Genomic DNA, 15,028 nt, shown 5'->3' on the forward strand with positions numbered 1-15,028 from the left:
GCAGGGCCATGCAGATGGCTCGCAGAGAGAAAGCAATGATGGCAAAAACCAGGGAGATGCTCAGCACAGCAGCAGGAGCCTCTGTGCGACTCCAGGTCTAAGCTGTCACAAAAGAAATCTGAACTTAACCATCAAGAAGATGGCTGACTGACACTGGACAGAGGCAGGCACCCTTCTTTTGCAGGTTTTATTTCAAGTCAAAAGAATGAGATGCAAACCCAAGGTATATAACCTGTAGTACATAAGAGAGCCAAGCAGTCACTTAAAAATACTAAAGTATGAACTTAAAATCCACTTTTCTCACTGGTGACTTTAAATAATATCTGTCAGAGAGACTCAAGGGTCATTTGCAAGAAATTTTATGCTCATGGTATCTTTGACCTGGATACTTCTTTGGGATGCACAGGCCAGGGAGCACAATCCAACGCCTCATGTAACTTCTAAAGGTTTGAGGAACACAGGCAAAGGAAGAGTGAAAGAAAGCTTTGAAAGCTTCTTACCTTGTGTCCATTGTGCTGTGACTTCTCTGCCACCAGAAGCCTGACAATCGCATCCCATCTGCCCAGGGTCTGTGGATCCCATGCGGTCACCATCAGGATCCGCTGCTTCAAGGGCATTTGCACCTGGTGGGCAGCATACATGGTCCCATCCGCCCTCACCTTGAAGTCCAGGCTGTTGGTTTCATACTGAACTCCCTTGTTACCAGCACAGTTATTAAATTTTACTAGAACAGAGAGTAAGAGATGGAAGAAACGTGTGAGATTGGCGTGATAAGGAAAGCAATCAAATACAAGTTTCAGACATTTAATTTTCACTGATGTCTTCTATATCTCTAATAACCATCAAGGAAATGATTTAACTGTTTCTTCGACCTTTCAGAAGCGCTCTTGTGCTTTATCTCCATTCCCCAGGGAAGAAGTTGTAAGCCATTTTTAAAGTATTTGATACAGTTTCATTAGGTCTCAAACACAGCTGTTCCCCATTTCTACAAGTGGATTTCTCCCTTGCTGCCATTATCTTTTAAATTCGACTGGAGTCTATTACCCACACTGTGGGTATTTTTTTGCACGGAATGTTCTCCATTTCCCTAACCCTTCAATAACCTACTTACCAGATAGCCTATTTGTACATTCTTAACTGAAATTCAAAAGCCCATAACAATTCCATTATCAGAAATATAAAACCAAAAGGAAAATTAAATAAAGAAAAAAATTAAAATAGTTTTGCAGAATGCATCTGCTGTTGGAACCAGCACCCCCCCCCAGGCTACAGATACAATCCCTCCTTAGGCAACCCCTCCACACCTTACAGCTATGGCAAAGAGGAACCATAAAACTTTGCTTCACAAACCACAATGTGTCATTTAAAAGCCTCCACTTGTCAGATCAAAGCTCCCCAGCTGCTGGTATTTTCGGTGATTTTTTGGTCAAATTCTTTCACAGCCTGGTTTGAAAACTGTTTTTATTGGCATTATGAAACATGTCACATACATTAGGCTGAAAAAAGCTACTATATGACAAAATTGACAAATCTGATGGAAATGGAACCTGCAGCTAATCACACAGGAAACAAAACACTTTCTGCCATTGGAGTAATACACGGGGTGGAACACACATGTGGTGAAGGAAAACATATTGTGCCCGTAAAAACCTCTCAAGAGAGTGAGAATGGATATATAGCTTTCCAGCTTGGATTGCTACTGGGGCTCTCATGCTGTGGCTTCTGAGTGCTCAGCAGTGATGCCTCCCAGCCTGCCCCAAGATAAGGAAAACCTGCTGGCCCAGGGCTGATGCTTAATTTTTGCACAAGACAAACTAAGTCAGATGAATCCTACCTAGACTGGCTGTGGTGGGAGGAGAAGGGATGCAGTGGCAATCCAGGAGAGTGTTGCTCCTGAGTCAGCTTAACCCCAACCGGCCCCCTTTCCCATACCACAGCTGACTGCTTCTGCAGCACTGCTTTGAGCCCAATCAGGGAATAACCTGGATTTGAGTAAAAATACCCAAGGGATGGCACAGGCAAAAGGAAAAAGCAGCCAGGAAACTGCTCAACCCGTCTTCCTGCTAAATCTTCCCGTGCCATCGCAATACGGAGAAATGAGGAGCATCAATAACTATGATCATATCATAAGCATACATCTTACAAAGGCTTTCTATGCTACATATTTATTTAGGGCTCAGGCCCTTCTCAAGGTGCCAGGTGCCATGCAGCATGTGAGCCATCCCACCCAAATCTAGCTGGTGCTGAGGACTCCCAGCCAAGGCTCTGGCCTTGAGGTCAACCAGCACACAACAGCTCACCTCCTGACAGCCAAAATTTCTTATTTCCCCAAATGAGCTTTCACTTGCCAAAGGGCTCCTGGGGTCAATGCTAACTCCGAAACTCTGTGGTGCCACCATCAATACAACCATGTGGGCAATCCCACAAGCCAGTTCTCAGACCCAAGCCAGGCCCTGCTTGCTTTAACATTGAGGACACAGTTTTTAGGCTAGTCCAAAAAATAAAGACTCATGAAAGCACTGAATGAGGTTAAACACACACATGGTTTGGTGGCACCTACAAGAACCAACGCTGCATACCCAGAGAAACCAGGATTGCCTCAGAGACCCACGGGGTGGCTGGTGCTGCTAATGGAGAAACCCCACACCCCCAGCCACCACCCTACTGTGAGACCTTCATCTCTCAGGAACTTCTGTGAATCTCCTCTGCGTTCACAGCTACAATAAATGTGTGTGAGCACATCAAGTGCTTTGCTGCTAATACATTATTTATTTTCAGCTCCACACCATAGAATCACAGAATGGTTTGGGTTGGAAAGGATCTTAAGATCATCCAGTTCCAACTCCCTGCCATGGGCAGGGATGCCTCTCTACACCATGTCATCCAAGTCCCCGTCCAACCCAGCCTTGAACACTGCCAGAGATGTTAGAAAGAACATCGCATGGTGTGTTATTGCACTCCTCTGCTGTGTAATGGCAATTTAAAAAGCAAGTTCCATTTATACCTCCAGCAGTACCCAAAGATCACATACAAAGAGATATCTGAAGAAAGGCGTGATAATGATTGCACATTAAAAACAATTCAGAGCTTACTTTGATTTTACCGAGATTAAAAGAAAGCCCTACAGTGTACTAGTAGTCTGAGAGGGAAAAAAAAAAGAATAAATCCCTTCCTATAAGTGTATGTAGTGATTTCAGTATTCAAAGTACTTAAACATCTGCTTCAGACACAGCACGTGGCGCCAATATGCTGCTCTGGTGTCATATGTCACTGTGTCGACTTTTATGCTCCATTATCTAAAAATGGCTACCTCTCAGACAAAGTCCCTCTGTGACTCGCTAATTACTTCCATTAGTTTAAAACAAACTTGACTGGAGACAGAGAAAATCCTGAGAGGAATTGTCTGAGTTTTTAAAACAAGCACCGTCTCTGCTGCACACTGCTCTGCACAGGTAGCACAGGTGGAGGGATGCTCAGCAATGAATTAACACAGCCAGCATCTCTTTGAAGAGTCCTTAGGAGCTGCAGGCACAAAAAAGCTTCAAGGACATAGGGAGTCCACAGCGTTTCCTTCCTGAACAGCAGCAACAGGCCATGGGTCACTAGAGTGGCTTTGCAGAAGATGTCAACCACACAGGGGAAATGATCCAGAAACTCATCAGGGCTGAAGTTTAAAGATCACCACGCTCACGGCTGTCAGGTGGAGCTGGTGCTGTAGGCACTGTTTGTACACAGCATAGAAAACACATCTGTAACACAGTATAGCTGAACTGTTCACACTCATCACATGGCTGCAAGGACTCTCATTAGGAAACCAGTCAGTGCTCATCCTCCTTGCTGTACTCTGAAAATGAGTCCTTGGGATGTTGTGTAACTACTGAGGTGCACTGCTGTATATATATATATGTCTATATGTACATACACACATCATATATATGTACATAATAAATATATCTTTGGAAAAATATCACATATATATGAGTACAGGTTTGGGGAAAAAAAATCAAGCTATTGTTCTATAATAAATAACATAGCTCAAGGAAAAGAGATCTCTGTACTTTCAAATTCCACCTCTTACCTCTACTCTTTGCTCTCATGGAAACAGAAATTAAATTTTCACTGAGTGGCAGAAAACTTTCTCTTTTCCTTTTTCTCCTTTGGAAAGCTCCAAGTCTGCGTAATTTGCAGCTGATACAACTCCTGACTTTAAAATAATTTAATAAATAAGCAAACAAATATTGGCTCTGTTTCCTAGACTTAGAACTCTCTGTGGACACAAATCCATCTTTCTTTGACCAGCCTGAAGTCTAAAGAACACTGCATGAATTTAACATTCAAAAGCTGCAGCATCAGTAATTAGGGTTTCAGATAAACAGTGGAGCCACGCATCTATCATTTCTGCAGGATGGTAAAAACCCCACTTTTTTTTTAACATGTGCTGGAAAAATGTTCAGTGATGCTTATCTAAAGCTTACGCTGAAAACAGCATCAAATGCCTGATGAAAAGAAAACCAAGAAGGCACCCTCATTAGCGGGCTTTTAGGTTTAACCCTTTACCCTCATCATTTTTAATTGCTTCGCTATCAAAGCAGGAAGTAAGACAAAATGATATGTTGAAACAGGTATTGAGTGATGGGTGGAAAAGCTGCAGGAGTCTGCAGCAAACTGCTGGGCATCTGAGGGGAAAAAAATGGTGCTTTTCTTCATTCTTCAAAAAAGACACAGGGTGGAAAAAAATCCAACAAGTTTTGCATTGTTCCCTTTTATTATTTAGCTTGTTCAGCTAGCTGGACAGAGTCAAATGATCAAGCAAGGATCTTGAAAGATGTGTGAATACACTGAACTTCCTTGCCCCCCAAATGTCTGAGACATATATTGAATTTAATAGTACTATAAATGGTATAAACCACAGAATTCGCTTTAAGCCTTACCCTTCTGGATTCTCCTTTAACTTCTCCTAGTCCATTAAAAAGTGCTCCCTCTGGCAAGCTGCACAGGGCCAGAAAAGCAGGAGGGATAATACTTATTTATTAGGATATACCCCCTGGCGGGACATCATCCCTTGGTTCAGGATATGGGTCCCTTCAGGTCTCAAGTTTTTCACTGTGGTTTTGGGGATTAAAGCTGCAAAGATGTTTCTTTCCCAATGAACTTCAAAGCAGCGAACATTCACCACTCTTTACAGCGGGATCCTATCCGCTTTTCAAGTTGTGTCTCTTGAACAGCTCCCTTCACTCTGGCACGGCTGTGATAAACCTAAGCTGCCAAATCCACCCCTTGCACCACTTCTGTGAACGCCGTTAGGATGAGGTCAGCTTAACTGCAAGCTCTGGAAATTTCAGATGTTTGGGTAACCTGCAGAGTCCTGAGCACGTATGGAAATGTCCCTTTTGTGTGATCTTTAGCAAATCCCTTGTATTCCTGCCCTGGCACTTCTGCCCCAACGCTCCTTATGTCTGCACTCATCCACCTTCACTGGCTTCTGCAGGGGGGTGGCAGTCCTGGCCAGCATTCCCCTGCATGCACCACATCGGAAATCAAAAAACCCAGCTCCTTAGTGGATAGGAACCTGTTGCCTATGCACAGGCACGAAACCACTCGGTTAGCCAAGGGAAGGTACATATACCTGGGCACCCTGTGACTGCATTGGATCGTCCCAAACTAATTCCTCCATTAAGTGATAACGTGAACCAAGATGCGCTTGCCTCATTGGGAAGCTTCATTAAGTAAGTATGCAGTACTTTTACATAGCCACATTATCGAGCATCTTTCTTTATGTTCATGCAATTCCTCTGCGATTCCATGAGAAAACTGTTTCACACTAGTGGGAATGACCTGCAGTCAGTGAATTCCCCATGGCCACACTGGAAATCCCCAGCAAAGCTGGGATCTGAATCCTGAAATTCAGCCTCCCTGCTTCTTATTCAAACTGCCAGGTGATGCCATCTCCATCACCCACATGCAAGTTAACAAGAAAAAAAAAATTAAATGGGGAAAATAGACTGTTACAGGCACGTCAAAAAGCAAATAGAGGCAGATTCTGATTCCTACAAACTGCTGGTGCATTTCCAAATTAGCACTGGGTTAAAAAATGAAGGAATATCACACAACTTACTATTGCAATCATTTTGTAAAATGGGAGTCCTGTGAGCAAATGCAAACACATGGTGGAGTTCTGTGACTAAAATATCTTGTCTACAAAAAGATTATTTTCCTCTTGTGCTAAAAGGACGAATGTATCCAGCTACTACAGGCTACTGACCACTCAGAAAGAATCCAGAAATGTTGCTGTTCCAGTGTTTAGTGGAAACAAAAACTGATTTGAGCCATTACACACAATGCTACATATAAGTCCAAAATCCTATTTCTGTCCCATTCCTGCTTACAGTATATCCCACAGTGTGGTACAATACACAACCAGATTTGTTTCTTGCAGGTAATAAAACACTCAGAGCCCTTCTCTTGCTGTACAACAACAAAAAAAAAAACCCCACGTGAATAGGAAAAAATGACTCCTGCAAAATCTGGTAGAAACAACGTGTAATTTTCATCCTCCTGTTACTAATTTTACAGTTTACATTTTCAAGCGTGTCCCCATAAAAAAATATTACACTAATAAACTCCCGGTGTCTTTATTTATTATTTATAACACTGAGGGAGAACCAAACTCTACTGGGAAAAGGTAAAAACCAGCAATTCAAACGGCTCCTTCAGAGTCTAATAAACACATCCCTAGTGATCAAGTTTAAGAGTATACAGTTTAAGAAAATGCTTTGATACAAAAAAGTGTTGGAGATGAATGGATGTACTTGGGTTGGTATACGGATGCGCATGAAAGCAGGCCTGCCCACACCCTCAGCTTCACAAAGCATTGATTATCCCCAAAATAATGAATGAATTAGGAGAAGTAATGAACTGCCCCCAGCCTGTCATCTGCTGAAAATAGTTAGCATGGTTCAGCATGTTCTTAACGGTATTTTCTTGCAATCACTGGTACAGAAATCTGCTGCAATTTTCCCGATTTTCCATATCTCAGGTCAATGTGCAACATTACATCAAATTTCCCAGTGCATTATTTATGATCTCTGAGCTATGACTGCTAATATTTGTCTTACTGGAATAATAATAAATTACCATGACGATTTACCATATGTAATCATGTTAAACAAAATCTTTCTTTATCTTCTTGTAATCTGGATTTACAGTGAATCCTCCTATATAGAATATGCAATAACACAACATTCATGGCATTAGTAATCTACTATATGCTTGTTCAGAAGGACTCCATGTGCTAGTCAACCGGAGATTGCTCTGAATCAGCAAACGAGCAGCAATCCACCTCCAGCAGGAATTCAGGTAGACACCAAATGGCATATAAAAGCATTTTACATTTAAAAACACATTTTGGGTTTCCCCACTTTAAATTCCAAGGGTCATTCCCCCTCCATGATCAGATTACCCATGTAGGTTTTGGGCACACACTACTGAACTCCTAACCGCCTCATGTTTGTTCACCGGCTGTTTTGCTTTCACAAAGCCAGGACTGCTTCCAATAGGTTTCATGGGGAAAATGGCAAACCTTGTCATGCACAAGGCACTTATTCAAAATAAATAAAATATTTTGTGGACTTGATAAAGCTACAAGGAAAATTCATCTTTTCATTTCCAGAGTCACCTAAATGCTTTCAACATCTCCAGCTTTATATTCACTTGTAACAGCTCTTGCTTACACAGGGTTTCTGTTTCTGTGGCCAGATGAAAAGAAAAGGAACAATACAGTTCAACACAGTGAAATCAGGATCCTTTAGAAAGTCGTTCTGTCATCTGTACAGTCAGCCAGTAACAATGAGGAGTTAAGAGTACATTAAAAAAAGATCTAAATCCCATTCAAACGAAACAAAACCCAGCCCTACGGTAAACAAAACCCAATTCCCAGACACCGCCTTGCCTCCTTCATATTCCCACCGGTGCTATTTTTCATTTACTGGAAGGCAATCCAACTAAAATACATGTTTTTAAGTAAGTAAAAATAAGGAAGTGCATTTCACTTTTGGTATTGGAATTGGAGGGGAGTACAGACCCCTGGAGAGAAGGACTGTAGAACATGATAGAAAAGATGAATCACTCTGGCAACAGCCAGCCAGCCATTAATTTTCAGCAAGCCAGGAGTTGGTCCAATTAAACCAGGCTCCTTTCTCCACATTAACATGCTTTGCTTGGTTTTTTTTCCAAAGCTGAAACATCAGCTTGAGACCCCAAAGGCTTTTCTATTTAGGATCAATCAATCTACCTTGCTGCACTGTAAAACATACACTGTCAGCTCTGAGGCTAGCTCAAAAAAGAGCAACAGTGGAAAAATTTGATAAATCGACATGTTCTGGCAGTTAGAAGAGGGATTCTTCCTACACTGTCACTTATTTTTATCTGATCAGAAACAAGTATTAGTAAAGGGAATATTCTCCTCTATTCTCTTCCTGGTATTTAGCACTGGGATAAGAGTAGTCCTTTCATTCCCGGTTTTCTAAATCCCAAGCTAGAAGCTTCCTATGACAAAGGCAGAGAGATACAACCCAGATTTCAAAGGGCAGTGAGTTTGAATTGGATTTGCATGATGTGGAACTCCCATTCAAGCCTTTTCTTCAGCACAGGTGCATGAACTTGCATCTATTAGCACCCCATGTTTGAGATCTTTTTCACTGTTTTCCACATTTTTATCCTAAGGGCTTGTCCATGGGTCTGCAACCTCACCTCTGGGTTTCCAGCATCTGCATTGGTAACAAGTGCTTTAATCGTGGTTTCATTGCCTATTTGGGATCCCTCTACCCTAGTGAGACGTTTCAGAAATTAACTACAATGAGCCAGGGACTGATGCCAGAGGCCAGTAAGAAGGACATGAATACGATCTGAAGTCCCCTGCAAAGAAGCACTCTGAGCTGGGATAACCCAGAGGACTACCCTCTTCTTCAGTGAATGGCATGGTAATTATGCCGTTGGCTTCCATTCTTGTTTTCAATAGACATCTTTATCCTTGGATAAAAATCCTTTCACAGTAGTTTTACTATGACAGTCCTCTGTTCTTAACAGTAAGGTTGGCCAAAAGCTACTGGGATGTGGACCTCATGTTTTAGCTTAGCTTTTCATTAACAGGCTAATAAAGAGAAGCTTGGTTTGCGCAATCTTGCAGATACCAATAGCACCACACTTTTTGGCCAATGCTCAGATTTCACAGGCAACCGTTTTTGTCCTTTGTTCTTTAAATTCCATGCATCTGTAGGACAGTACTGACATTCACCATGGCACTAATGAGATCATTTTGCAATTAAAGGGTAAGTAGCAACAAACCTCTCACCACTCTACAGGAGAGTTTGGGTTCTCTGATTAAGCAGCAGTAAATAAACCTGTTTCGCCCTTAGTCTGGTGCACAGGCTTTCTATGATTAACTCTCCAAACAAGATGGACTGATTGACCCCATAGATTAATCAATGAGTTTCTCAGCTTCAGAGGGAAGTGCAAGTTGTGGCAGTTACCTGCAGTAGGATGTGCATTAATTATTATTACTACAGCACAGATTAAATAAATCCCAGGGCACTTCATTTGGAGGTTTTAGCCTTAGCACTAATGATTTCCACAACACTCTCATGTTTGCCAACCTACCTACACTGGAGAAGATTTTAAACACTTTTTCTTGAGGAAAAACTGAAGATTATAGGGTAGCTTAATGGGATAAAGGGAGGAGTTTATGTAATTGCAGGGCAAACTCTAGATTACAACAGCTGCTCCCATCTTATCTGTTGGCTGGAGCATCTCTGAGAGAAGCTATCGGGAGGCTGGGGCTGTATTTGAGGGAAACCCTGGCTCTGCTGTACCAAGCACCTTCTCCCCAACACTCCTGGGCAGAGCAGAGAGCCTGCCCCTGTAGGTACTGGGAAAATCCAGAGCAGAGGTGGGAAGCAGGCAAGCACACACAGCTCCTGCACAACCGCAGCCACTCTGCCAGCTCCTGCTGCCTCACCAGTGGTGACCTCCTGGCCCTGGGGCTTCTTCCTCTCTGTGACAGATCTCTTTTCAACTTGCCAGAACTGCATTTGAAAGACACGGGGAGCTGCAGGAAAACTGTAGGGAGGGGGAAAAAAGCGAGCACATGCCATTTTCACATTTTCAGGCTAGGAAAAGTTGAAAGAGATGCTCCAACTGCAGCCGTGTCAGATAGCCTCAGGCTCCTTTCTCCTCACACTCTTCAAAACAAACAAACTCTCAACACCTTGAAACAGAGACTGCACCTGTCATGGGGAAAAAAATCAAGACACACCAGTAAAGGCAGGGAACTCTTCATGGACTTGATTTGTGTGTAAACACTGACAACTTTGGGCTTGATTGTTCTCGTCTTCCTTAGTCTGGCTCAGGAGCAAACGTGCATTGGTCCAGAAAGTGAAGTCACAATGCAGTAAATGAAAAGGTGTTTCAAGTAAGAATATTAGAAATGGAAAATTCTGTTACCTATAGAATCACAGAATTATAGAATAGTTAGGGTTGGAAAGGACCTCAAGATCATCCAGTTCCAACCCCCCTGCCATGGGCAGGGACACCTCACACTAAACCATCTCACCCAAGGCCTTGTCCAACCTGGTCTTGAACACTGCCAGGGTTGGAGCATTCACAGCCTCCCTGGACAACCCATTCCAGTGCCTCACCACCCTAACAGTAAAGAATTTCCTCCTTATAACCAACCTAAACTTCCCCTGTTTAAGTTTGAACCCGTTACCCCTTGTCCTGTCACTACAGTCCCTAATGAAGAGTCCATCCCCAGCATCCCTATAGGCCCCCTTCAGATACTGGAAGGCTTCTATGAGGTCTCCACGCAGCCTTCTCTTCTCCAGGATGAACAGCCCCAACTTTCTCAGCCTGTCTTCATACGGGAGGTGCTCCAGTCCCTGATCATCCTCGTGGCCTCCTCTGGACTTGTTCCAACAGTTCCATGTCCTTTTTATGTTGAGGACACCAGAACTGCACACAATGCTCCAGGTGAGGTCTCACAAGAGCAGAGTAGAGGGGCAGGAGGAATCAAGGCAGCGTAGCTATATTTAACTTGCAGCTTCTGCGCACAGAAGCTCATCTGCCTGCACAAAAAGCAGCTGCAGCCCTTACCTTCAGCTAGAACCTACACAAGTCTTGAGGCTTCGAGAGAAATTAAAATCAGGTAGAATAAACCAGCTTGGTACCTGGTGGTCTCAATTGCTTTGATATTTAGACAAATTCAGAGAATTTTATTTTCGGATGGAGGCTCTGGGTTCTGTTTCTGGCACTTGGTCAGAGGGAGCAGAAGAAAAAGTGGCCTCAGTGCTCAAGCTGTACTTGAGTGGGTAATAAATACTAGGCAAGTTGAGAGATGGCAGAGCTGCGTTGTTGCACAGCCATAGCATCCTGCCACAGGGCTGGGCCTCAGTGTCCACTGAACTCACAGGAAATTCAGCCACAGAGCAGGAAATTAACTGGAAAAGCAAACCCACAATAAAACCCAGCTCCTTGCTCTCTGATGTTGGTCATCACTGAATAAAAATGAAGCTACTTGCCCCTGCAGCCATTCTTGAATGGGCCATATCCTGACAACTGCATCCTGGCAGCCATGGTGTAGCTGTTGATGCTTCCAACACAGACATAGGAATGAAGCTTACTATAATTTTCCCTGTCCTCTTTCATGCTCACCCCCCTCTGCCCCTTACTACAGTGGTCTCCAAAAAAAAGGCAGTACTCTCCTCGCCTGAAGAATTAACTCAGGATTCAACCAGCAATCTTAAATTTAACAGAGTGCTTCTGGCAGGGCTCAGCACCGTCAATTAAAACAGAGAGAGAGACTAAAGCCAGTAAATTAGAGAACGTGACAAATGCAGCACAAAGCACGGACGATCCCAGAAGGTATCAAATTTAGTGTTAAAGCAAAGAAACAATAGGGAAGTCCAAGACATTTCAGAGTGTAGTGAATCAAATTAAATTGCCTGAAATTCCACATGGAATACATTTGACAAATTTCTTTCCCCCTCTTCAGCTTTCTGTTTGAGATGAACTGTCGTCTGGCAGCTTCAAACGTCTGGCACAGCTTCAGCTTCAGTTTGCTGGGGCTGAATCCAAACACGAACCTGAACTTTACCAGTTCTGCTCTTTTTGTAAACATACTTGCTGCGGCTGCCAAATGCTTTCCAAAAGCACACAAAACCCAGAATCCAAAAGGAAAACACTGACTTGCTGCAGTATAATTTACAATTTACTACCTATCGGTAGCATCCTGTGTGCAGAGCTGTTGGTCACTCAGAGCCCACCTTGGCCTCTGTTTCCCCACACATATTGAGAGGGGACTGGGAAGCAGAAGGTCCCACAGGAGGGATACGTCTCCCACGCTCGCTGTATGAGCCCTGGATCCACATCTTCCCCCAGGGCTGCGTGGGCAGCTGATAAGACAACAATTAGCAGTAGGATTCCTCAGACATGCTGGATAAGACAAGCAGTAAAATGTCATTATACACGTGTAGCTGATAGCAAAGACCAGTTTAGATTACCCCAGTGAGTAGTCTCAGGAACAAATTCATTTTAAGGAGAGGAACTTCAGGCAGAGTAAGAGACAGATACAAAGAGGGTTATGATCAAATTGCCCGAGTGCAGATACCATCAGCCTTGATATACCACGTGGGTTTTTTTACTTTGTTTTTAAAACAGAACTGTTTTTACGAAACGTTTGCAACAATGGCACATCCCTTTGAAGCAGGATGTGATACTTCACAGCAGCATCCCACTACCTCTGCAGTCTCTCTCACAGAAAACAAATCCTTTCTTCCTCCATTTTAAAGCTATTTAAAACTACCAAGCTGCATAAACTACCCAACTGCAGAAGGCTAAAAGGAGGCCACCTCTAAGCTGAACAGTGGCAAATGACAGAGGTGTGTGAGCTCTGGCACAAGACATGCAGGCAAGCAGATGCTGTTAGAAAAGCATATTTTATTGTCCACAAAGCATCAGCCTGATCTCCGAGAGCCACATGGAGTTCCACCACTGGCCAAAATATACATCTGGTTCATACCAACTCTGATTTATTGCATGTCTTCTTTCCCCTTGGAGTTTAATTCTGAGTTACATTTGTATTTGTTTTACCCATTTAGATGTTTTTCTATGCTACTAACTGCCAACCAAATGCCCTCTCTAAAAACAGTACAAAAATATGCTTAAAAATACTTGTATGGCCTTTATTAAGGAAATCTGCCTGCTGATTTTTTAGGAAGCAAAAGCACTACTGAAACCACTGATTAGCAAGCAAGCCTTTACCTGATTTCCTGAATAGGGTGCTGAAGAAATAGCTTCTTATTACAATAACTAAATATTGCTCATCATATTAACTAGTCTGGTTACAAATAAAACTCAATCATTACTGCACCGTTCTGCCTGTCTCTGGGGGCTTTCTGGGGCATGCTGAGCCAGTTTCAATGGTCAGGTGTTGATTTTCTAAAGCACCTCTCTATGGTGGCGCGTCCTCAGCAGACGAAACAGATCTAGGCTGTGCCTGAAGAATGAAACACTCTTTGTCCCCTGGGTAAGACAAACACAATCAGGAATGCAATAGTTGGAAGCTTTCATACTGAGACGTTTCTTGCCTACGTTTTTTTCTGATGAAGCTCTTGATCTTTAAAAGTTGACTTAGAAGTGACTTTTTAATCTGTATGGTTGAATAGCTACCACCATAAAAGAACATACAATGCAATAAGCAAACACTGCTTGCAAACCTCAAAACTCACTGCCACCACTTCATCCATCAAAGCTAATTCTGTAAAAAACAAGGACGTGACAAACCCAACCAAACTTTTTCCCAAAAAGACTAAAATCCATTTCTGGAAATGTCATAACGTTTCTATAAATGATTGAGTCTTCTGAAAATGTTTAGTGGTCCTACACAAACACCCTCCACAAGGAGCAGCAGCTCTCCTCTCCCTAAGCCCCATGCACTGACTGGGCAGCTTAGGTCCAAGCACTTACGTAGAAATCCTGTCCTACTCACGGCACAGAATTTCTGGGAGTATGATGGAAAACAGAAGTTGCTACAGATGTCTGAATTGCTGAAACTGGAAAGCAGAACGAGCTGATAGCTGATATTCCCTCACCCCAATGTCAGCACACAGCAAGACTTGTGTGCTGAACCCTCCTCTGCTCACCAGTAAACCCTCTGGGTGGAGTAATATGAATGTAAGATATTCCTTGTCTCTGTAACTGTTTGGTAATTAAAAAGTTTTGCATGTAAACAGATACCTTTTCTTCTTTCAAATCCACACTGACATCCACTACTTGTCATTCTCAAGTGATTCCTAGAGGAAACATGATTAAAATATAACATATTTCAGGTTTTCTCAATACTGCCCATCATCGTGCTGTCTGCTCTCCTTTCACATCAGCTCAATTGTGAGAGTTTCAAGCTGACATCAAAAAGTCAGGCCATTCGAAGACATAAAAGTCAGCTATGAGGTTGTCATTTAATTATTTATTTATTTATATATTGATCGGTTGAAAAAGAAACATCGACTGGCTGATGTATTTTAAAGGTTAAATGAGCGTGATGAATGGCAGCAAAGAAAGCCCTACCAAACCTTGATTCTCATTTCTTTTACAAACTACAGACTGTGTAAAACAACCTAAACACACATCGATCCCAAGTTACCAATAGGTACCACAGAGTGATGAAGACACCTGAGCTGGAGACTCATGCTCTCCTTACAGATATGAAGGGAGCAGTTGGCACTGACCACAGGAGGACACCAAGTTCGCTCTCAGTGTTACTAACAGGGGTAGCACCATTTCAACACTTTTAATCACACATTTGCAGGTTCTTCCAAGACCGGGCCTCAGTAAGGACTGTCAGCTACTGCTGTCAGTAATGTCTAGCTCAGTGTAAACACTTCCTTAGTAACATGATGAAATTCCACCTTCAGGTTTATTCCAACTCCTAAAATAAATCTTTTCACAGAACATGTACGCATTGATTTAAACTGCACTG

At 42.8% G+C, this 15,028-nt stretch overlaps 1 protein-coding gene across 2 annotated transcripts in view; it reads right to left on the reverse strand.

Annotated features, from left to right (window-relative positions):
- Positions 1–15,028, reverse strand: part of LOC134156213 (cadherin-4) — a 459,282-nt gene that overhangs the window by 178,063 nt on the left and 266,191 nt on the right. For both annotated transcript variants that reach the window (XM_062604082.1, XM_062604083.1), the window contains one exon: positions 501–724. In XM_062604082.1, coding sequence (XP_062460066.1) covers positions 501–724 — 224 coding nt within the window. The remainder of the gene's footprint in view (positions 1–500; positions 725–15,028) is intronic.

Source organism: Pezoporus occidentalis, unplaced genomic scaffold (assembly GCF_034315485.1).
Source record: "Pezoporus occidentalis ecotype Australia unplaced genomic scaffold, CSIRO_AGI_Poc_V1 ctg83, whole genome shotgun sequence".
NCBI lineage: Eukaryota > Metazoa > Chordata > Aves > Psittaciformes > Psittacidae > Pezoporus > Pezoporus occidentalis.